Genomic DNA, 25,589 nt, shown 5'->3' on the forward strand with positions numbered 1-25,589 from the left:
CTCATTACCCCATAACTTAAGGATATAAACAGCAATGTTAACATTTCTTTAAAAGAAAGTGCTGATTATAGTAATTACAGCAATAAGCATTGGTTCCGTCAGACTAACATTTTTCAACATTTAAAATGGTTCCATGATACCACCTGGGATGCATTGAGATTTATAAATTATTAGGTTCTAATCTCTTTCCAGAAAGAGAATCCCCAGACGCCACCTAAATAAAACTAGATTTTTTTTTCTAAAGGGATGGGAAGCAGCTATTAATATATCAAAGTTTCAATAACAGTTTAAACCTAATGCCAACACAAGAACCTACCCACAATATAGACTTTCAGATTGGAATCCATGGATGCAAGGGATTTCTGATGTGTCCCAGTGAGTCCATAAGATTTTAAAATGTCCTTCTGGGCCAGGGATAACACACACGCTAAATACAGTTTCTTGACAGGTCTGCACTCTTGTCCCCAAATTGTTGAACCACCAGCACATTTGTTGCTGGTAAATATTTTCCACAATACTGTGACTTCCCTTTGAATAACTAACATGGTTTTTCAAAGAAGATTGCATACAAACCCACTTTAAAATCACTAAACAATACAGCATGAAAGGAGGCCATTCAGCCCCACTTCGGTAGAGTTATCCAAATATTCCTGCTGTACCTGAGAGCCAACTCCCTCCATTCTTCTGACCAGCATCTCCGCAACATCTGGCAACCCCCACCCCACAATCCTCACCCATTGCCACCAATGGAGGACTGCCAGCCTCTGACTGACCAGCAGCTCTTGGCAGGCGAATCTTCCATTCCTGAATCTTGCAGAACACTCATGCTGCTCGGTTACGTGCCTGATGGGCACTTACACCTGTCGTGCCATCGCCAGTGGAGACTACATGGATCTTCTCCATCACCAAGATTAAATTCCATCCAGTCTTTATAGTTTGTTACTATCCCCCTATTTCTTTTCCAAATTTTGTATCATCTGCAAACTTTGAAATTATGCTCTGTACACCCAAATCCAGATCAGCAATATGGCCAATGCAGTGTGAACAGAACTTTCCCTTGTTGAATGATCTTTGTTCACTTGGTTCAGGATCACATCCTGGCCAAGTCCAGCTGACTAAATAGAGGTCAGAAAGTGAACTTGGACTCCTCCAGCCAGAGCATTTATCTGCTCATCGTGAAGGGGGCTTAAGCAAATTATTGAGCGAGAAATAAAGCCAGGCACCATCCATCTTTTTAACAAAATGGCGGCCCAATAAATTTCTGTATTGATGTCAAGACATAAATTGCATTGAAATATATGTGGAATGCAAATTATTTGAAAAATAAAGCAATACTGATTTTTTTAATTTCTAACTGTACTTTGGAAAGACATAAAGCATACACTTACCAATATTGGGGTGCTTTAAAAGTCGACAAATCCGAGCCTCTCTTTCCAACTTCTGGTGATCTGTATTTAAAAGAAAGATAGATCTAATTTAAATTGGTATATAAATTGGCGATGCAAAACCAACAAGAAATCTGTTGTTTCTCTTCAGCTGGATTCATAAATGGATGTTGACCTCTGAGGAATCAACGTTCATAAAGGTAAAACAAAGTACAGGAAGGAAAGGAGGAAATGCCCATTAAATTTATCTACAGTTGACAACCACTTCTTTCCTAAAAGAATGTGCGCCAGATGCTCCGTCTACCCACTCAGTTCTTGGCCTCCTACATTGCTTCAGTGAGGTTCAATGCAAGCTAGAGGAACAGAATCTCATCTTTTTATCGGAGACTGTTATAGTCACCCAGGCTTAAAACTGAATTTGGGAACATTATGTATCTTAGCCACCACCACCATTTTTGGGGGAAGCAAATGCTGGAATTGGGAGGGGAGGTGGAGCTGGTAATTTGGATAATGATCCTCTATTAGTACATGGACAGAGGGAGTGGTCTGCACTGCCTTTCCTCTTCCTGCCACTTTCCTCACACACAAAATCCCTCTCCACTTTGTCAGATTACCTCTGCTTCCTTCTCATGGTGCTATTTTCCTCTAACCATTTACACCTCCGGTAAAATCAAACTTTGGGTTCTTTTCTTATTGGATTATCACCTTGCCTTGTGCACTGCACAATCATCATTTGTCATTTAATCATTATTGTCCTCCATACTATCACAGAACTTCCCTTTAACTTCCTTCCATGTACCTTTTGCATAATCTATAAATCAGTTTTAAAGCTGGTCATCCCAAATATTTATCTGGACTGATGAAAAGCCGTTATTGACCTGAAATGTTAATTATGTTCCTTTCTCCAAGACAGGTGAACTTTTTATTTCAGATTTCCAACATTTGCTGTCAAAGATGCATTGGCAAATTGCTAGAATGCATCCTCTAGAGATGCATTCTAGCAATAGTACATAATAAAAGAGAGGGCATGTTCAAGATGGTGGATGGGCTGCCAATCAAGCAGACTGCTTTGTTTTGAATAATTCTGAACTTGGTGCCCTGCTACAGATGCACCATCCAGGCTAATGGAGAGTATTCCATCACATGCCTAACCTGTGCCTCAGAGGTGGCGGTGAAGCTCTGGGAAGTCAGCAGGTGAGCCACCCTCTTGTAACCATGGCAATTACGTGGCTGCCAGTAAACCTTTTGGTCATTCATTAGTTCAGGTGATTCACAGATTTAATGGAATGGAAGGAAGCCATTCATCCCATCATGTCTGTGCCAACTCCTAAACAGGCAATTCACCTTGGTTCATTCCCCCACCTTCTCCATGTAACCCTGCACATTCTTCAATTTCAGATAACAATTCAAATGTCTTTTGAATACCTTGATTGAACCTGCCTTCACTACAATCTCAGACAGTGAATTCCAGATCTTAACCACTCACTGCGTGAAAAGATTTCCTCTCATGTTTCCATTACTTCTTTTGCCAATTATGACTACATTGTCACTGAATGTCAAGGGGAAGGTGATTAGACTCTATTGTTGGAGATGGTCATTGCTTGACACTTGTGTTATAAATATATTTGACATTTACAAGCCCAAGTCTGTATCTTGTTGAAGTCATACTCAATGTAGGCATGGAGGGCTGCCTCATTACGTTGAGAAATTGTGAATAAAGATAATTTCAATCATACCAGTACTGACGTTATGATGAAGAGAAAATAATTGATGAAGCAGCTGGAGATAGTTGGCCTAGAACCAGCAGTCTCCTAGCACATAGCTTCCAAGTTTCATACCAGTACTGAAGAAGAAAACTTTGATCATCTGAAACAGAAACAGGGGTTCAATTTTCCTCTCCCAATACTGAACAAACTTGCATCAGAAGGACCAAATAGGAGGTTGCAATTTTGTACTTCCCAGACTATTCCCACCACCTGCCATTTCACTGGGTCAGAAAACACAATAGGTCATGACCCAACGCTCCTGTAAAGTGATGCCATATTTGCTATTTAAATGCCTGCTCCAAATACAATTTTCTCATTAAAGTGGGTTGCTGAAGGCTTTGGGAACCATGCCAGGCAAGTCAGTATGTGAACCTTGGGGAAAGCCTGCTGTGGAGTCGGGAAACTTTTGACAGGCGAGTTTAAAAGCTCTTGCCAACTTCAACAGTCACAATTAGATGTTGTGTGAGATGTTGCTTATGTTGTTGATGCAATGATTGATCATAGGACTCAGCTGTTAAAACACAAGTGACCATTAAATTGACTAGCATTGAGTAAGGATTCAGATGCACTAGAGTACTGTATCCACTGGATAAATTCCTCTTCTATATTCAACAGTATGGAGCATCAGATATTAATGTATGTAGGAGACCTTATGATTTGATTTTCATATTGATTTAATGTCCTGACATATTTTCAGTCCTGGAAGCACTCTTCTCGTATCCAATAGATACAGAAAACAATGAACAATACAGGCATGCTTCTGAAACATGTATGAAATAAAGTTTTATAAAATTAGTGTTTCCAAATCCCCTTTAAAAGAAACTTTAATCCACTTAACATCACCTAATCCTGTTCAAATAAGCAAACCAGGATTTTTAAAAAATCACTTCAAAGAAAGATCAAAGCAACAATCTTCTTTGCAGCTGTGAAACAATACCCTACAGAGCCAAATGTATTAGTGAGTCTTGGAGCTCAGTCAGGCATATATATAATGAGGCCATCTGATAAAACAGATGTCTGGCCATATCTTCGGTCTGCTTTTTCTAACAGTTTTTTTCTAATGGCAGTATGAACACTTGCAGTTCATTGACAGTTTTATGAACTGGTAAGAGGGGCATTTTCATCAAAGCGAATTTTGAAAGGCTGATATTTTAAAAATCTCAAGCATGTTAAAGACTTGCCAGTGTTATTACATGAGTTCTGCCCGTAGTAATACTGGGTGAGTGGATGTGCAGAATACATGGGAGGAATGGAGGGAGCAGGGAGACATGAAGGTATGGACAGGACATAGGAGATATGGAGGGGCACCGAGCAGCCATTGGGTTCAGGCGATGGGGCTGAGGGCCGAACAAACATGGATAGAACAGGCTAATGTCCCAATAAACAGAGGTGGGCCTTCTAATTTGCCAAACTCAGCTTCTTCACTGCCTCCATTGCCACTTGGGTCCTGCCTCCAAAGGAGACCAAAATTCAGGATGAATAGGCTACCTTTCTGAAGTCGGAAATGCCACATCTGGAAATGGCTGGACTCAAGCTTCCTGAATAGAGGACAATAATTCAGCCCAAGGTCTCACTATGACCAACATCTAACACAAATGAATGCAACCCCTAATTTTCTATCTGCATAAAAAGGTCAATATATTTTTTAAAGTGTACAGAGAATTAGCATAACCTGATTGCCTATTACTGATTGCAAGCATCAACACGATTTTCAATAGACTAAAAATACTATTGCGTCACGGAAAGATAAAGTTAACGCTTATTTATTAGTCACAAGTAGGCTTACATTAACACTGCAATGAAATTACTGTGAAAATCCTCTAGTTGCCACACTCTGGCGCTTATTTGGGTATACTGAGGGAGAATTGAGAATGGCCAATGCACCTAACCAGCACGTCTTTCGGACTGTGGGAGAAAATTGGAGCACCCGGAGGAAACCCATGCAGACGCAGGGAGAACATGCCAACTCCGCACAGTGACCCAAGCCGGGAATTGAACCCGGGTCCCTGGAACTGTAATGCAGCAGGGCTAACCGCTGTGCCATCAGGCCGCCCCTCCCCCATTAAAAACCTGTTTCAGCCAAAGATTAAAGAAACTGAACAACATACCATATATCTTTAAGAGAAAAGTAACAATTTGCAGTGTTTTTGAAGGCAAATCATCAGTGTTCATGTAATTGGCCTTCTGAACCTAACCACAACTTCAAAGTTCAGTGCAAATTAACACAGAAATCCTCAAGTTGTGGTCCATCATTCACTGCTTCACCACAAGAGTATGGATTCCTTACTACCTGAGCCAGTAATCAGTAAAATCCAACTGTTCCAGCACGTTCTTCTCCTTTTCTGCCCTCACATCACTGTAAGCTACTACATTAAAAAATTATGCTTTATTCAATGTGGTAAAACTAAGCATTTAATAGAGAGATAAGTAATCATGAACAATTGATCAGGTCCTGAAAGATAATTTTATATTGGTGGAATGCTTTCAATTGCCTCCATTATGGTTAATTAGATTTCTGAAACTAGACTTTTTAAATAATTTTTACAAGTATTTGTTCATATTATTTCAGCTTCTACCTTAAACATACGTTTACATTCTAATCTTGATTTCAATGTCTTGTACATTTTCTAAAAATTGTGATTTGATTATTAATGCTCTCCATTTCCTGATCAGCTGTCTGTTGGAATTGCATAAAACAATTGGCAACTTTGACAGCTTGATGACATCACTGCAGCTTGGCGCTGGGAAACCTTGTTAAACAATACTACAACCAATTGTACATCAACACAGTTAAAGTTCTCTCAACTGAATTCCTAGATTTGTTAGTGCAGCTTTCTTTACAAAATCCAGGCCACTGATTTTTGCAAAGGGGTGTACAAAACAATGTGTGGACCTCTATAGAGTAAATTAATCTTTCTTTATTTAAACATCAGGTTTAGGCATCTACTGACAGATATCCCAGCTTCAACCTTCTGATAAGCTGAGAGTTATTTTATTGTACCTAACTTTGTCTTTTATACCTGTTACTTAATGATTAATGAACAAATTACCCGGGTAATTTGCACTCTCGGTGTTCTATTTTGTCTCAATATTGCCATGTCAGTAAGACATGAAAGACATCATAAATTGTGTAAATCAAACTTTATTTATTTTGCTTGCTTAAAATTGACTGCAGAATCAAACGATGGTTGTTACAGACCCAAAATGGCCACAGTGTCTGGAACTTTCCAATAACAGTTACTAGGTCAAAGAGTTCCAACCTCATCTGTGTGGAATCCCACAATTCATTGTGAGAACACATTACAATCCGCAAAACAGAGGACTGTAATAAAGAGCCATCAGAACTCATAATATCTGCAGAGGTGCCGAAAACCACCATTTCACAACTGGAATTGCCAAAAAGGAATTATGGAAGGGAAATGGCTGTCATTTGCTTCTTTATAAGCTTACCCTCTAGCGGAGTCCAAGGGTCAATCCAAGACAATAATGACCCAGATAGGGTCATTAATATGGATAATGACTCTTTCAGAGTCAAATGGCTGGGACATTATAAATGATAAAACAAAAGCCAGGTCCAAACACCAGATAAACATCCCTTTATGAAATTACTGTGGAGGGAGGAGGTCACATTAATCAAATGACGATTTTAAAATCCCTATATTCAGATGAGAACTGAGAACCAAGCAGTCTGCTGATTTACTTCCAACCTGAAAGGCTAACAAGCAGGACTCCAAGCAACCTGAAACAAGTCTCAACTCCTCAGTGCATGTTTATCTGGAAGACTCTGATTATCGCTTGTCAATTAGACCAAGTCTACGCATAGAAATCCCATCTCATTGCATCGCTATTCACTTTAAAGGGATTCTGCACTGCCGCCTTCTGCTCGAAACCCTCTGGAACATCTCTATGAAGAAAACCTCCCACTTCCATTTGACTTTCTGGACTCTGGAAACTTTATGAACTGATACCAATTTCTGAGGTTCTTTTAATGTTAAGTTATTCATAGTTGTAAAACTCCTCTTTCTATCCCACTTACTGTATATTTATGTCTGTGAATTTGCGATCATCTCCCCCAGGTTTGAATGTGTGAATAAACTAAATTCCAGGCTCTAATAATGAGAGTTTGTGCAAGTCACTTTAAAAATAGGGTGCCACAAATTTGAGGGTTGGGGAAACATGACACAGCCTATTTTAAAACAATTAAAAACACATCTGCTTGTGGACATGTAGTGAGTTCAGCTTTGCCTCTCTCCTGTCTATAACAATATATTGAATCAAGATCAATTTGAGGAAAAAAAAACTGAGGTAGTTTGAACTTATGGACAATAATGTGAAAGGTTAGCATGTTTATCGGCAATTTTTGCTCGCTCTTATCAGAGCTGAGATTTCAAAAAGTCGTGGGTGGCATGGTGTCACAGTGGCTAGCACTGCTGCCTCATAACGCCAGGGACCCAGGTTCAATTCTAGCCTCGGGTGCCTGTCTGTGTAGAGTTTTCACGTTCTCCCCTTGTCTGCGTGGGTTTACTCTGGTTGCTCCAGTTTCCTCCCACACTCCAAAGATGTGCAAGTTAGGTAGATTGGCTATGCTAAATTGGCCCTTACTGTCCCAAGTAGTGTAGGTTAGGGGATTAGTGGATACGGGAATCGGACAGCAAGAGGGTGTGTGGGCCTGAGTAAGATGCTGATTTGGTGCAAACCCAATGGGGGGGGGGGGGGGGGGGGAAAGGGCCTCCTTCTGTACTGTTGGGATTCTGTGATTCTATGATTCTTCACTAAAATGAAGGAATGGGCCATTTCAGGTAATTTGATCAAATGTTTGGACACTAATATCCTGCACTCAGAACAAAATAGCCACTTCTGGCAGCCAACTACCCTCATCGCTGAGCCTGCATTTTCTGGGGCCTCTCTGCCTCAAAGGCATTTCACTTGCAAAAGCTTGCATCTTAGCTCTCTTCCTTTGCAAACACAGAACAAATATAATGACTGAGGTGTTTTCTCTATTACCTAGACAAACCAAACAGTTCATTCTGCATTCTCTGTAGAAAGCACATTAGCAACTTCTAGCCTTTATTCTCCGCCATATTTGCATCAATACATTGTGGCCATGGTTTTTCCTGGGCTATGCGTACACCCTGACTGGGTTATGGATATAGATGGGAGGGCAGGTGGACAATCCCTATGGAGATCTCAGCAAGATGACTGCACTATTTTGAAGACTGTCTCATTTAGACAAGGAGAGTCTTAGCTGTTGTCAAGGCCCAAAGGCCCTCAGCATAATGTTATCATTCAGCAAGTGCATTGGTCACCAATACCAGTGACAGGATGGAGAGGCAAGTTTGGGACTGGGAGGCCCCCAACATCCTTATTGGGCCTGCATGGAGAAACCTTGTCATTACTGTCATTTTTCAAAACTTATCTTGGTTTCTCCTGATCAGTAGGCGATTCCTGCTGTAGTTTGTCCGTTTGACTTTACATTGGGTGAGCGGCCTCTGACATCATCAAAATGACAGTGAAGCACCATTACTAGCCATGGCCTTTCAGTTTATATTATGCCTCTACCTGCCTGTAGCAAGAACACTGACCCACCCCAAAGTCAATTACATTGCAATGGTGCCAGGAGGAAAGGGATCCACCTCAGGCTAGTAATGGATTTGGTTTAATCTTCGCATTTTTCATGCCCTTTTCTACTGGGCGAAGGGGGATTATAATTGTGGCCATTATTTCCCAAATGATTTCCCCTGAAAAATGGTCAAAATATCCTAAATGGTGATGGACCATAAAAGGAAAAAATAAGAGCCTCAGTTTCAGTATTAACACAATGCAGCAATTCAAAGGCCACGATTGTCAGCATTTGCCATCATTACGACTGCAGAAAAAACTAAAATCCACGCACAGGCAGTTAAAAACGGAAATGAAGTAGTGATTCCCTGCTCCTCTACAGAGTGAGCTGTTCAAGATGGAAATCTTCTGAAATTACTTGATTTGGTATGAACTTCCACAATACTATTGCTGTACAATCTCTTGAAAAAGTTATAACTTGTTGAAAGAGGCAAAATTGTTTTTTTTTTTCTAAACTCTGTGCCAAGTTCATACTTCCTGGTGATCAAACTCTCTGGTCCAGAAAAAGTAATTTTGCATTGGTGGAATATTGTAATTCTTCATCATGTCAAAAAACTCTTTAAAAAAAGTTAATGATATTTTAGCTTCTACTTTAATCCCATGAGTACATCCCAATCTTTATTTTAATCATTTTGCAGAAAATGAAAAGTGGAAGAAATTATTTTCTGGTTTGCTGCTTGGGAATTCTTCAATGTGATTGGCTGCTTAGCATTATTGTTGACGGATGCCAGAGATTCCCTTGAGCTGGTGCCAGAATCAAAGTCACAATGGGAAAGGGGAAATCCACAGCACAATGACTGCAACATCTACATGAGCATCTGTTTTTGGGGTCAGTGGTGAACACCATCACTCCACCACTGACCACGAAAGCTGAGCCAATGCATCAGGTGAAACTACAGCATAAAACTGATAGCTACTTCATGAAACACTGGCAAAAACCGACAGGCAAGGTGTCAATAATTTACTGACAGTACAGAGCTTTCAAAGAACAGCAAAGTACATCCAGGCTCAGTAATACTAAATTAGGAATGAAGGGTGAGTGAGCCAAATCCACTCAAAGCTAGCTAGTCTCCAGACACTCTACCTTGCATGAACTTGGGATGATCCAAATCTCTACCATCCATGTCCAAATTGAGGAGGGATCTGGCTGGAGCAAATTAGAGTCAACAACAGGACAGCGAGGCAGAAATGTAATGGAGCAATGGGCAGGCAGCCTTTAAAAAGGAACTGGTCCAGATAGGGATGAGGTACTTTCCTACAAGGGAACAGAACAGGTAGAGCATCAAAAACTAAAGCTCTATGGATGTTGAAAGATTAGAGTAGAATGGAGCAGAAAAGGTTAGCATATGACTGGTGTCAGTTTGTTAATGCCAGGGAGAATCAGGCTGAAAATGAGAAGTACAGAGGATTAGTCAAAAAGGAAATAAAAGAGACAATGAGACAGAATAATAGATTGGAAGCCAACATAACGGGAACTCAAAGTTCCCGAAGGTCAGCAGAAAACCTGAAATCAGTCATTGAATCTTTCATTAACCATACACTAAGTACAGGTTGTACACTGACCAGCCTGCAATATCTAACTTTTGTTGGTTATAGTAGTCACAGCATCAAACTCTAAAAATGATGACAGGAATGAAGCAGAATATGAACAAGTCAAGAATGAGAGTTCTCAAAAATAGGCAATTCTACCTATATCAGTCAAATACAGACAAATTAAGCTAGTGTATTTTGTATTTAAAAATAGAAGGTGCTTTAGGGGCAGAATAAAATGAACAAAAGTTGCGTCTGATTGAGATGCAAGAATGTTAGATGATTCGTCATCTCAAAATAGTGCAAAACAAGAAACAAATAAAGAAAGATGCAGGGTCACTTTGCCCACTCAACGTAGTATATGTTAGAATGTAAGAACGTAAGAAATATGAGCAGGGGTAGACTAAGCGGTCATTTGAGCCTGTTCTACCATTTAATACAATCATGGCTGATTTTCAACTTGAAGTCCTCCACCCGCCCCCCCCTGCAAATTCCTTGATTTCTTAATTCTTAGTAAGCCATGCCGGAGCTGTGCACTGCTCAGACTGTGCACCAAGTACCTTTAAACATGGTTTTGGTCACCGCAGCACAAGCATCCAGGCCCTACGGGCAATCAAGAGGAGAGGATTATGTCTGATCACTTGTATTTGTACAAGGGAATAGCTATGGGATTGACTTGATTAACTGGGGCTCTTCAACCTCAACAATGAGACAGAAAACCTTCCAACTGATACTCAAAACTTTTACTGTGATATGGTGGAGCTGAAACAATACATTCAGATATGCCGTGGCAAAGTGTTGCAAAATCTCTCAAGACCCTTCATAGGAAAGTAATATTTCATGGTTAAAATTAGATCAGGACTCTAATAGGTGGGTGTGAAAACCCTGTCTAGTTGCTCTTTTTCTGGTTCAGTCAATGCAAACATCTTCAAGAACAACAATAGTTTTGTGATTTTGTGACCAGTTTCTGTGAGACTGAATCAACTGCCGTATATATAGCAATAGTAATGGGTAATAATGTCAATGAATCAGTACAATCCAAACAGGATTTGATAAAGTCAAAATTAAGATTAAACTTGAGCAACTGACATTATTTTCACTGTCATGTAAGTTAAAATGTACAAGATTTCAAATTGTACCTTTAACTCAAAGTAAGCAGAGAAATCCAGCTTGGAGACATTCCAATGTGATCTGGTTGCCATGGGGAGAGACTGTCAAACAGAAACTCACTGAAATGTGGTGGCCTTTAACCCGGAAGTAGTCCAGTAAAGTCACAATTTGAAACAATTCCTTTTCAAACATTTTTTTAAATTGCAGATTTCCCCCAGACATTTTACAAAGCTTATACCTCTTGTAAAGGGATTATTATTTTTTGGATAATAAGAAACACTGGTCGATGCGACCTGGTGACCCTTGACCTGGAAGCAATAGCAACAGAAAAGAAATTATAATGCAGAAGTCATGCAGTAGGTAAAAAGATGAAAGGGGAAAACCTGAGAGAGGAGAGGAGAGGCAATCAACATGCCCAAGTTGGACAGCTGAATTCCTGAGCAGTACAAAAGCACATTTTGGACTACTGCTTTCTTTCACTTTTCAACATAGAATCTCTACAGTGCAAAAAGAGGCCATCCAGCCAATCGAGTCTGCACTGACTCTCCAAAAGAGCATCCCACCTTGGCCATGCTATCACTGTGCATTTACTATGGCTAATCCATCTAACTTACACACCTTCGGACTGTGGGAGGAAAGCGGAATGCCCAGAGGAAACACACGCAGACATGGAGAGAACATGCAAACTCCGCAGACAGTCACCCAAGGCTGGAATCGAACCTGGGTCCTTGTCGTTATGAAGCAGCAGGGCTAACTACTATGCCATCATGCCACCCTACTGAAGACTGAATAAGGAATTGACTATACTGTGAAACAATAAAGGCTATTCTGGTAAATCCATACTACCATGGCTGACAGGAGCCAAGAAGACTCCAGAAAGAACTGCACCATGTAGGGAAGACTGCACTGGCAAACCCTATCTGTACAATAGCTGCCATCAGCAGACAGTTGATGGAAAAGGTCCTTAAGGATGGGATTTACGACCATTTAGAAAGATGCAGATTAATCCGGGATAGTCAGCACGGATTCGTGAAGGGCAATTCGTGCCTCACAAATTTGATTAAATTTTTTGAGGAGGTAACTAAGTGAGTTGATGAAGGTAGGGCAGTTGATGTCATGTACATGGATTTTAGTAAGGCGTTTGATAAGGTCCCCCATGGTCGGCTTATGATGAAAGTGAGGAGGTGTGGGATAGAGGGAAAGTTGGCCGATTGGATAGGTAACTGGCTATCTGATCGAAGACAGAGGGTGGTGGTGGATGGAAAATTTTCGGACTGGAGGCAGGTTGCTAGCGGAGTGCCACAGGGATCAGTGCTTGGTCCTCTGCTCTTTGTGATTTTTATTAATGACTTAGAGGAGGGGGCTGAAGGGCGGATCAGTAAATTTGCTGATGACACCAAGATTGGTGGAGTAGTGGATGAGGTGGAGGGCTGTTGTAGGCTGCAAAGAGACATAGATAGGATGCAAAACTGGGCTGAAAAATGGCAAATGGAGTTTAACCCTGATAAATGTGAGGTGATTCATTTTGGTAGGACTCATTTAAATGTGGATTACAGGGTCAAAGGTAGGGTTCTGAAGACAGTGGAGGAACAGAGAGATCTTGGGGTCCATATCCACAGATCTCTAAAGGTTGCCACTCAAGTGGATAGAGCTGTGAAGAAGGCCTATAGTGTGTTGGCTTTTATTAACAGGGGGTTGGAGTTTAAGAGCCGAGGGGTTATGCTGCAACTGTACAGGACCTTGGTGAGACCACATTTGGAATATTGTGTGCAGTTCTGGTCACCTCACTATAAGAAGGATGTGGAAGCGCTGGAAAGAGTGCAGAGGAGATTTACCAGGATGCTACCTGGTTTGGAGGGTAGGTCTTATGAGGAAAGGTTGAGGGAGCTAGGGCTGTTCTCTCTGGAGCGGAGGAGGCTGAGGGGAGACTTAATAGAGGTTTATAAAATGATGAAGGGGATAGATAGAGTGAACGTTCAAAGACTATTTCCTCGGGTGGATGGAGCTATTACAAGGGGGCATAACTATAGGGTTCATGGTGGGAGATATAGGAAGGATATCAGAGGTAGGGTCTTTACGCAGAGAGTGGTTGGGGTGTGGAATGGACTGCCTGCAGTGATAGTGGAGTCAGACACTTTAGGAACATTTAAGCGGTTATTGGATAGGCACATGGAGCACACCAGGATGATAGGGAGTGGGATAGCTTGATCTTGGTTTCAGATAAAGCTCGGCACAACATCGTGGGCCAAAGGGCCTGTTCTGTGCTGTACTGTTCTATGTTCTAGTTGGCCAAGTCCTTGAACAAAAGGGTTGGGAATTCTATTCGGAAGAAATATTAGGCTGAAACTGGATCATACAGGTGGAGTGGACAGCGTCCTACCTTCATGATCTCTATTCCAGGTGTAATTTACAGTTTATACCAATCACATTTGTCTGTTACTTTAGGTTTAATTTACATTGATTCTGACTCATACTGAAGTTATAAAACTGAAATCTTGTCCTGTAATTTCTTCATTTTGAGGATTAGTCCATAAATTTGGTTATTTTGGTTTGCAGATCCCTACTGGCATCATAATATTACATATTCTTCCCCATCCTACGCTTACAGCACTCTCAGATCAGGGAATAAGAAATAAGATAGAAACCGCCGTGTGCAACAATTGAGATACCGCTGAATTCAGGCTCTGACTGCGTACCACATCAATGAGTAAAGCCAAATAAAAGAGTTATGTGGATAGTGGCACAATCACCTGCTTTTAATTCAATCCAGGTAGGATATAGATAAAAAAGTTCACCACTAGCCTATGCAAACATCTGTGTAACAATGAACGGAATTTAAATTTTGCTTCTGATGTTACAAGCCAAGGTTTTCAATACAAAATTAAATCAAGGTGGATAGGTCCAAATTAAAAGGAGAGTAAGAGATGTCAAAAGGCAAAATTTACAGTGATTTGTTCACACTGATCAGTTGGAATGCTACAAATGTGCTTTCTGGCTTCATATTGGGACATGACCAGGAATGGCATGGATGGTGAGAGAATAATGCTAAATTTCCTTAGTCACCAATTATGCCATGATCCACTACTGTGTTGAATAAAATTTATCTTTAACCTATGTTTAAAAAAAACCTTAATCAAGTCACATTACGGTATTGATGAATAAAATGGATCAAATTTCCCCCTCCCATTTCCTTGATGAAACCCAGCAACAAGAAATAGATGCGATCCAATTATTTAAGATAAGCAGGGTAGGGAAGAGAAGGGATTTCCCCACTGTTTGTGTCAATGGCTATTGTTTACTCAGTTCTTTTCTACAGATTATCTTCAAATGCAACAGGCAGTTATGCAGTTGAAGCCTAGCAAGTTGCTTTGTTTTATTAAAGTTTATTATTTTTATTAGTGTCACAAGTAGGCTTACATTAACACTGCAATGAAGTTTGTGTGAAAGTCCACACACTGGCGCCTGTTCAGGCACACTGAGGGAGAATTTTGCATGGCCAATGCACCTAACCAACATGTCTTTCGGACTGTGGGAGGAAACCAGAGCACCCGGAGGAAACCCACGCAGACACGGGGAGAATGTGCAAACTCCACATAGACAATGACCCAAGCCAGGATCCTTGCTGCTGTGAGGCAGCAGTGCCAGCCCCACATAGCTTGAAAGGACATTCAGAGCATGCTAACTGATCAATACTAACATCAATTATTACAGTAACATTAGCTTTGCCTTATCTCTTGTTCTTGTTTAATGTGGACCTTCACACCTTGAATTAATTGAATTCACACTCCAATAACTCCCAACAAACTGATTCCATTCCAACAAATATGTTCACACATTTTATAAATTGTCTCATTCACTAAGGCGTACAGAATATGGTAGTGCAATCCTAATTTTACCAAGGTGCATCTGCTTCTCTCCTCTCCCTGCCTCAGGAAAGCAACCTGAAGCACCATTCATTAAAAACTATTTAGAAAATAATTGAAATTCACTGTAAAATCTATTATATCTTCTTCCAGCTTCCTCTAGTATTTCCCCTTATACCGGGGAATTGCATTCTGTTGCAGTTCTGTAGATGCTGGTCAGCCATCATCATGTGAGTGGACATTCTTCCATAAGCCTAGCCAGTGCACATCAGCAGGTTATTCAAATGGTGAAAAGGCTGACCTGCTCTCACTTGGCACCCACATTCAATTTGGTCAGTCAGAAAGATTGGTAACATCAGTGAATTTTTCCCCCTCCACTCCCATCTCAAAACTGGAAATCTGCCACCAACCCAACTGAAATCAGTAATGATGCGTTCGATTCTTTTTACCTACAGAAATGATGACCCTCCTACAAATTGATGGCAACTCCTCCTAAATGTGTCAGTGCAAAAGCTTTCCAAAATTCAAGTTTTAGTATCGCCAACACCTTTTGATAAACTCTACAGACACTAATATTCTTAACAGAAATTCAACCCACTTTTATTTTAATCAGCAATTGTAGAATCAATGATTACTAATAGCATGCATCTCTCTACAAGTATTTGCAAAATAAATGGATGTATCTGACGGCTTATGAGCTACAGCTATTTAATAAGTGCCAATGCAGGCTTGTGAATTGCTTTATGTGACACTTTACACACTGAAATGATGCAGATTTGATGTCTGGTCTGTGCTGGGTTGTAGGACAGGGCTCATAACCAACCAGAAAAGCCTCCAAACTAGGAGAGTGGGTTGGGAAACAAAAAAAAAATCAACCAGATCTCAAAGTGCTCATCATTATCCAGTGACTATTGAGCATAGGGTAGATGGACAGATTCAGATGAGAACAGCATCCAACGCAACTTTGAGCTGCAACAATGAATATACTGCTTGGGTTCCCAAATGACTGCCCATTTGGGTGAAGCAAAAGGAAATTCCTCAGAAGTGAGTCTAAATGTGGGGAGCAAGCAAAATATTGGAATAAATGAGAAGAAAAGGAGAATATGGATCAATTTAAAATAGGATGCAGCCACATACATCTACTATATATATATATATAATAATTTATTATACACATATATATTATACATATACTTGCAATAAATACAGAAGAAACTGGAAAAATTCAGCAGCTTTGGCAGCATGTGTGAAGCAAGAAACAGAGTTAATATTGAGTCCAATATGACTCTTCGGAACAGCTGAATTTTTCCAAACAGGAGTAATATTGGACACAAATATTAAACCCGTTTCTTTCTTCACTGATGTTGCCAGACCTGCTGAAATTTTTTTCCAGCATTTTCTGTTTTTATTTCAGATTTCCAGCTATTTGGAGAATTTTGCTTTTAATATAGAAATACAAATTTGGTTTCAGATTTATTTGAATTATTTTAGAATAGTATGCCAAGTTTGGCATTGAAAACTACCATTAAAAAGATGCAGGTATTTTTGTTCCTCCTCCTTCTGGCTTGCCAATTCGGAAGCGACATGCTTATCTTTGTTCTAAAGGTGTTGAATGGATACCGTGGCAAGTGAAGATTAGATTCATATTCAATCAATAAACAGAAGGCTTGGAATCAGGAATTTCTGCAACTACATCCAGTGATGCTGATATTGTATGTGCTTTTGCACCTTAAGCAATACAGTTCACAACGGGAAGAAATCTAATAAACTCTGGACCCAATGATTCATTTGTTCAAATGCCGTTAATTATGATATCATATTGATGGCGCCAAGCCTGCTTTATAGGACCAGCAACTTGTGCTTACATCACTATCAATCCTGGGATATATTCGTAAATTAGGCTTAAAATGAAAACTAATCACCAGACATAGCATGCATATATTATAGGTTAAAATGGAAGTTATGAGATGATTAATTAAAATGCTATGCAAGCCATCAAAACTCCTGGATTGCAGCTAACCTTGTATACCGAACAGTCTAATTAGTGTTTTTTTACAAAAATCATTCCTACAAGGCCACCCTATGAAAGAAATACAGTCAGGTAATAAGGATGTACATTCTCAGATAGATTGATGGCTTTTATTGGTTCATTAATGTTACCACTTGAGGTTTTTGTTTTGAGTAACTTCACTTCAGCACAATGTTTTAATTGTCAGGTGTGTTGAAGGTCACGCGAGATAGGAGGGACAATAAGTAGAACAATGAGTTGTTCCACAGGGATAAGAACACCGGCAGCTGCTGCCAAGGTTGAACATTTTTTGGTGCCTCCCAGATTTGGTAATTATCTATCACTTTTGTTTTGTGAACAATGTTGCTAGCCACCTGTAATCTTGTGTTGCTTTGTAATACCTCTTGCATAATTGATATTCTGTATTTATTCCATGAGTTGCATTACTGTGGAATCTAAATTTTAAATAAGGATAAAGGCTGACCTCAAGAGTCTGCGATATGAGTGTGTTTCACTGAAGATCTCAAAACAGATGCCACAGCAGCGAAGTTACCACTTACGGTCTTGACTACTCAGAGTGCAACAGCAGCTATCTGTGAATGTAAGCAGTGATGTACACTCCCCTGGATGATTTGGACCTCCTGCTTCAGTGGCCAGTTAATATCATATCCACCTCTCAAAGAACACAGTGGGATGCCAGATGAGAACACCAAATTATACCATAGCAATTAGATGCATATTTCAATAGGCAGAAATTTTCTGTGGACTCAATATCAGGACCAAAAGGGGTTCCCGAGCCCAGACTTGCTGGGAGCTAAATTGGAGGAGCTATTTTCCAATATTGTCTGACCGACCAAGGTGGGCATCACTAAGGCAGGTAGAACATGAGGACACCTCAAAATTGAGGCACCCTAGGAGAGGTCAAAATAATTATATTTTCTAAGGGCAGCCAAGCAGGCAGGCCCTCTGACTGAAATGTGATCTGAACCACATGCGCAACCATCTCCTCCCCCCGCCCGCCACTCCTTTTCCATCTTAACCCAAGGTACATTTATACATACAAAAAATATACATCTCTTTTGACAGGTGTGTGCACAATGTATCCATGCAAGTAGAAGAATAGTGATCTTGAGCTTGCTTATCATACGATTGAAAAGCTATTTACAGGTGACTTTTCTCCAGTCCAAGTCATGTTTGAAACACTCATGTAACTTGAATTTATGTTGCATTGTCACAATGCATACATAATGAGAGCTTTTGCATGACATATTCAAGCTTTATACTACAGGGGGATTTATTTTATACTGGCAAGGCCAGTATTTGTTGTCCATCTCTAAATATACTTGATAAGGGTTTGGTGAGCTGCTTTCTCGAACCGCTGCAGTCAATCTTGTGTGGATGCACCCATGGCGCTATTAGGAAGGGAGCTCCATGATATTTAGCTAGCACCAGTAAAAGGTAAAGTTGCCATAGTGCCAGATGACCATAGACTGCTCGCCTCTTTGAGGTGGAGAGCTGACGTGTGCTGATTTAACCCGAGGATCACGACACCTCAGGAGAGGGGCAAGGTTGAGAAGATGGGCTTTAATGAATAACCTCAGCTGATACAGGAATTGAACTCGAGCTGTTGGCGTCATTCTGCATCACTAACCAGCTGTCTAGCCAACTGACCTAACCGATCTCAGCTAAATGACATCAGTGTTCATGCATGCCACAGGCCCACAATTTGCATAGGTTAACAAGGCTTCTGTTGAATTAAATATTGGCAAACTGGGAACAGGGAAATAGCTCCATCATGACGTGGGCTTCTTAAATGTCACTTCTCAACAATGTCATACCACTCATTCCAATTTCATTTCTTTTTAATAGGACAAAGTAGCCCACAACACAAGGTCATGTTTGGCAATGCAAGCATTCATCAGGGACTGGCCACCTCCATATAATAAAACTGAACCCTGGAAGTTGCTGGAGATTGAAAAGAAGAAAGTCAAGGCCCAACAAGAAGCTTGTATCCAACAAGCTCTCTCAAAATTCATTCTGGATGCTTTAGAACCTGGGTTTGTCCATTCTATGTTAGTGACACTACTGTTGTCCATTTAGCTTTTTATGTGCACTTGCAGCCTTGAGGACGATTGTTTATTTATAATTTTCTGCCCTTTTCAACTGAAAGTTTTTCTCTACTTTAAATCTTTCAAAGGAATGGATTTTGTGACATTTAGAAGCAATTCCAAGTGTCACTGTGGACATCATGTCCTTTTGCTGGAACATACTGTAACCTGTAAAGAGAGCTTAAATGACAAAACATGGATCATCAGTATTATTGCTCCATAGATTTTATTTCTCTCCCAAATTGAAAGTAGCCTCTCCCAAAACACTCATCTGTCTGGGGGTGAGAAAGCGAGGAGGAAGAAATTAACTTCTTCCGGCCAACAGAAATGGAAGTAACAGAGGTGATGGAGCTACTGCCCTGTTCCCAGACTGCCAATGCTGAATTCAACAGGAGCCTTAATAACTTATGCAAATTGTGGGCCTATGGCATGAATGAACGCTGATGTCATTTTCATCTGTCATGGGCTCTCAGCTCAGTGAAACCTAGGGCTACAGAAGAGGGTCAGAAAGACAAGTGTTAAAATCATTATTTTTTGACTGCTTGGGGAGCAGATGTGTATTCATATGGAATGCACAAGATTGCACAATGTGCACAAGAAACAATATTTTTCACTGTGTACCAATATACGTGACAATAATAAATCAAATCACACAATAAAATGGTCTGCCCCTCCCCATAGCCGACCTTTACCTTGGCCAGGCCAACCAGCTGAGCTGCTTTTGCCTCTGATCTGCCAGTACATCAGGACACTCCTTTTCCGCTTGCAGCATATAAGATTTAAGCCCGCGAAAACAGACCAGGCCTCACACAAGCTCTATTGGGTAGACAATAGCATTCTGTCAGTTAGCCAACTAATAGTTAAAATCTACCCCAAAGTATCCATGAAAGGCAAGACAAAGTGCTCATAAGCAGTGGCAGTGCCTACTTACCCCTGGGAAAACAAAGTTTTCAGGTTTGCCTGTGCGAGTTTGGACTTCATGCTTGAGAGTGATGTGAAAACATTTATAACTGTTTGGTTTGGCTGTTTGGTTGCAGAGAAATGGATGAATGCAATCTATCTGCACCTATCTGCAATCTTTCATTCACCTTCATCCATGGGCAGCACGATGGCACAGTAGTTAGCACTGCTACCTCTCAGCGCCAGAGACCCGGGTTCAATTCCCGGTCACTGTCTGTGTGGAGTTTGCACATTTTCCCTGTGTCTGCGTGGGCTTCCTCCGGTTTCCTCCCACAGACCAAAGATGTGCGGGTTAGGTTGATTGGCTATGCTAAATTGCCCCTTAGTGTCAGGGGGAGTAGCTCGGGTAACTGCATGGGGTTACGGGGATAGGGTCTGGGTGGGATTGCGGTCGGTGCAGACGCTATGGGCCGAATAGCCTCCTTCTATGATTTTCAATTGATCTTTAATGAATAATATTGCAACTAATATACACTAAAAGCTTGTTTAATATCTGTCAAGTTCAGAGACATCCTAGCTGTTGGGTAATGATTTCAAAGATTGGAATTGACAAATAATTTCATACATATATTGTTTTTGCTCTTCGAGGAACTCCCATTTTTGAGGCTCTTGATAATTAAACAATTAAAGACACAATGTCCATCTCCACATTTTACTGATGCATTGATAATGTAAAATGTTCACTTCGTTTTCCTTTGAAGTTGAGGTCAGCAAAGGAAGATAAAATACAGTTCTGTATGATCTCAAATAGTACATGGATTCAATAGGCCGGATTTTGTTACAAGTTAGACCGGAACTTGGTCACTGACTTTCTGCAGGACTTGGTCTGCTGGCAAGTTGCTGTTTTACAGGGAATCCAAACAGCACAGCACCCTCTACAGAGCATTGGGGATCTGTGGCAAAGAGCAAGTAATGGTGTGTCGTCTTTAACCAATCAGATTGAAGAATCATTCATGCAAAGTGAAAACCACAAAATGTAAATTAATATAGTGAATTCAATGTCAAACCTGGTATGGAAAATGAGAGAGAGAGAAAGATTGGATGGAGAGAGAGAAAAGGGGAGAGAGAGAGAGAATAGAGACAGAGACTGTAAACCTCTAACAATAAATAAAAGCTGCAGGAATCAGACACCACATGTGTAAAACAATAATTTTCAGTACCAGAAAAATTGTTGGGTCATAATGATGATATACCACAATGTTAAAGGGTACATAGATTGGAATGGACAAGTCCTCACGTTGATGGTGCATTCCATCCATATCTTTGATGTCATTACAAAACAAAGAATGTAGGAAAAATAAGTTGGACCAGACCATTTGGCCTGCTCCTCCATTCAACGTGCTGGGCACGGACCTCAGCTCCACCTTCTTGCACAGTCTCCACACCCTTTAATACCCAAAGATTCATCTATCTTTGTCTTGAACGCATTCGATGACTGAGCATCCATAGCTTTCTGAGATAGAGCATTTCAAAATTACACAACCCTTTGAGCGCAGCAATTCTCAACACAGTCCTAAATGGTTTATTTATTCTGAGACTGTGAACCCGTGCTCTAGAATCACAAACCTGGAACTATTTTTTCAGCACTGACCCTGTCAAATCTCTCAAGAATTTTCTGCCCTAATTAAAATCACCTCTCATAAAATTTAGGCCCGGCCTACTCAATCCCTCCTCATAGACCATTCTCCTCCTTTCAGGAGCAAGTCCAAGGAACCTTCATTGCACTTGCTCTGGAGTAAACATGTCCTTCCTCAGGTAGGAAAATCAAAACTGCACAGTACTTGAGGTGTGGCCTCAAATACTCTACCTAATTATAATAAGGCTTCTTTACTCTTCGAACCTAATGTCTTTGTAACAAATGCTAATATAACCTTTATCGTCCTAATTGCGTACCATACCTCTATGTTAACTTTGTAATTTATGTATCAGGACATCCAGGTCCCTTTAAATGCAAACATTTCCCAGTCTCTCACCATTCACTAAATATTCTGTTTTTTTTGTTTTTCCAACCAAAGAGGATAACTTCACACTTCATCACATACTCCAGACGCCAAAATCTTTCCATCCCAAATTGTAAATATCCCTCTGCAGCCTCTTGACATCCTCCTCACCGTTTACTTTCCTACTTAACTTGGTATGATCAGCAAACCTGGATACATGACTCTCAGTCTGCTCATCTAAGTAATCAACGCCGGCATCTCCACATCCTAAGTAATTAATACAGACTGTAAGTACTTGAGACTCAAGAACTGAGCCTTGTGGTACACTATGGTTACAGCTTGCCAACCTCAAAATGTTATATCTACTTCTGTCCTTTACCAATCCTGAATCCATGCTAGTATCCAGTCTATTGAGTTCTAATTTTGTATAATAACCAGCTGTGTGGCACCTTACCAATGCTTTTTGAAAATCCAAATACACGACATCCACTGGTTTCCCTTTATCTACCATATTAGCTTCATCCTCAAAAACTAAGATTTGACTAAAAGATTTTCCTTTCATGTGTTAACTCTGATTAATAATATTATGATTTTTTAAGTCTCCACATTGCTAATAGGGTTTCCTACTACTGATGTTAGGCTAACTGATCTACGGTTTCTCTCTTTCTCCTTTTTTAAATACTTCTTAGAAAGTATCTTAGAAACCCTACAGCACAGAAAGAGGTCATTCGGCCCATCGAGTCTGCACCAACCACAATCCTACCCAGGCCCTACCCCCATACCCCTACATATTTACCCACTAATCCCTCTAACTACGCATCCCGGGACACTAAGGGCAATTTTTTTAGCATGGCCAATCAACCTAACCCGCACATCTGTGGACTGTGGGAGGAAACCGGAGCACCCGGAGGAAACCCACGCAGACACGAGGAGAATGTGCAAACTCCACACAGACAGTGACCCAAGCCGGGAATCGAACCCAGGTCCCTGGAGCTGTGAAGCAGCAGTGCTAACCACTTGTCACCTCTCAATCTTTGGGAACTTCTGGAATGAAAGGAAGATCATAAACAATACATCCACTATCTCAGCAGCTGCCTCTTTGAAAACCTTAGGATTCATATTGTCAGGTTTGAGGGATTTGTCGTCAGTTAGTCCCATTAATTTCTCTTTTCACTGTAATCTTTAATACTCCGGCCCATTTCTCCCACTTGTTTTCTCTCCTTCTTTATCAATTTCTTAGTCCTCCTTATTACTCCTTTGCTGAATTCTTAAATCCTCCCAATCCTTGCACTTATTAATCTGTTAGGCAACATAAGGCCTCTTTCTTTGATTTAATACCATCTTTAATCCCCTTTCGCTTGTCACAGTTGACTGTATTTTGTATGGAGACTTTTTGCCTTAAAAGGAATGTTTATTTGTTTTCCATTATGTATTAATTCTTTAAATGCTAACCATTGCTTGACTACCATCATATACAAGAACCTAGAAGTATCCCTACTCCTTTTCAAAGGAACAGGATTAGGCTATTCAGTCTGAGTCTGTTCCGCCATTTAATGAGATCAAGGCTGATCTGTGGCCTAACCCCACATACCTACCTTTTGCCCATTTCCCTTAATACCTTTGCTTAACAAAAAATTCTCAGATTTAAAGATAGCAACTGAACTCGCATCAACTGCCGTCTGTGGATGAGAGTTCCAAACTGTGATAAACCACTGTTAGCTTATTACCTGTATATGTGACATGCCTGGACACATCCCTGCCGGCCCTACCCGAGACTCCTCCTCCCCCGGTCCAGTATAAAGGCGACTGCTCCCCACCCCCCTGCCTCAGTCTGGACCAGTTCATCGGCATGGGTGTGCTCCAAGTCTTTTGCTAATAAAAGCCTATTTGTTCTTGCATATAAACTAGTCTTTGCTCGATTGATGGTGCATCACAAACTTTTACCATCCTTTGTGTGTAGAAGTGCTTCTTAACATCTCTCCTCTCCTGAATGGTTTGGCCCTAATTTTTTTAGACTATGCCCCCTAGTTCTAGAATCTCCAAGCAGTGAAATGGCTAATTTCTTCTGAAAGTTATTTCATTCCCAACTGTGGTCACTTTGCAACCATTTCACCAATAATGGCTATTTGGCCAGATCCAGTCATTTCTATCTGTGCTATCATTTTACCTAATTTGTTGTAAATGCTTTGCAAATTCATATGCAATGCAGCAGTATAGAAACTTAATGTTATTCCCTACATATTAAATGATAGATTGCTGTTTTTTGTGAAGTAAGGGAAGGGCAGTACATTTTGGGGCAGTGACTTGCAGCTTTTTCCAGCTTACCTACACACTTTCACAGCCTTTTTTTCTGGTCAGATTTTTTTTCAAAATACCTGCCTAAAACTACTATGTGATTTATGCATGAATAGCCAAGAGTGCTAATAACCAAATTATTTTTGAAGTAAAATTCCGTACATTTTTTTAGCCCCATGTTTAAAATGTTGGGAACTACAGCCAGGCTTGTAGTTGTGAACAAACTTTCTCTTCCTTTATCATAAAGGTGGATTATGGTAGAAGTTTTCAACGTGAATAGTTCACCATGGGAGGCGGGCATCTTCCACTATAATCTGAGTTGCAAAGTGTAAAGAATGACATGAACACTTCCTATCATGAGTAGCAAATATTTGTATTTATGCAAACACATATAGGCAAGTGTGATGACTGGAAACACTACTACAACAATTGTGCTTTAAGATAGTTTGTGCAGCTGCACTTGCAACATATTTTTGAAAATGTGCTACTTAATGACTGCACCAATACTTATGAGCCCATCAGATCAAGGTAATCCTGTGAGCAAGGAGTTTTTCAAAAAACACACTGAATTTGTTCTATTTTTGAAAAAAGTCTGACTGAAAAAAAGGCTGAGTTTGTGGTATTGTTTTGCATGTATAGCCTTCAAACTTGATTACCTCACCAACCATAGATTATCAAGTTTGCACAATTTGCATTATGCAAAACTGAAAGCAACAACAGCTATATTTAAAATATTAAACCAACTTCCTGCACACACACAGTGCACCCCCTCCAAGTGTGGTGTTAGCAAAAATATTGACGGCACAAGCCATTCTTACTTACACAGAACAGCACTATACTTTAAAACATTAAACGCTTTCAAAGAAAATAAGACCTAGTTATCACAGGCTGCACTAATACAGCAGTTTTAACTTCATAAAATGTCCCAAGGCACTTCACAGGAGCATCATTAACTTTGATAGCACCACATAAAGAGATATCAGGGAAGATGACTAAAAGCTTGGT

At 40.4% G+C, this 25,589-nt stretch overlaps 1 protein-coding gene across 14 annotated transcripts in view; it reads right to left on the minus strand.

The window, feature by feature from the left end:
- LOC144494088 (calcium/calmodulin-dependent protein kinase type II delta chain) overlaps positions 1–25,589 on the minus strand; it is a 344,749-nt gene that overhangs the window by 242,559 nt on the left and 76,601 nt on the right. For all 14 annotated transcript variants that reach the window (XM_078213682.1, XM_078213767.1, XM_078213738.1 and 11 more), the window contains exon 3: positions 1,389–1,448. In XM_078213682.1, coding sequence (XP_078069808.1) covers positions 1,389–1,448 — 60 coding nt within the window. The remainder of the gene's footprint in view (positions 1–1,388; positions 1,449–25,589) is intronic.

The sequence above is a fragment of the Mustelus asterias genome, chromosome 1 (genome assembly GCF_964213995.1).
Source record: "Mustelus asterias chromosome 1, sMusAst1.hap1.1, whole genome shotgun sequence".
NCBI classification, from domain to species: Eukaryota; Metazoa; Chordata; class Chondrichthyes; order Carcharhiniformes; family Triakidae; genus Mustelus; species Mustelus asterias.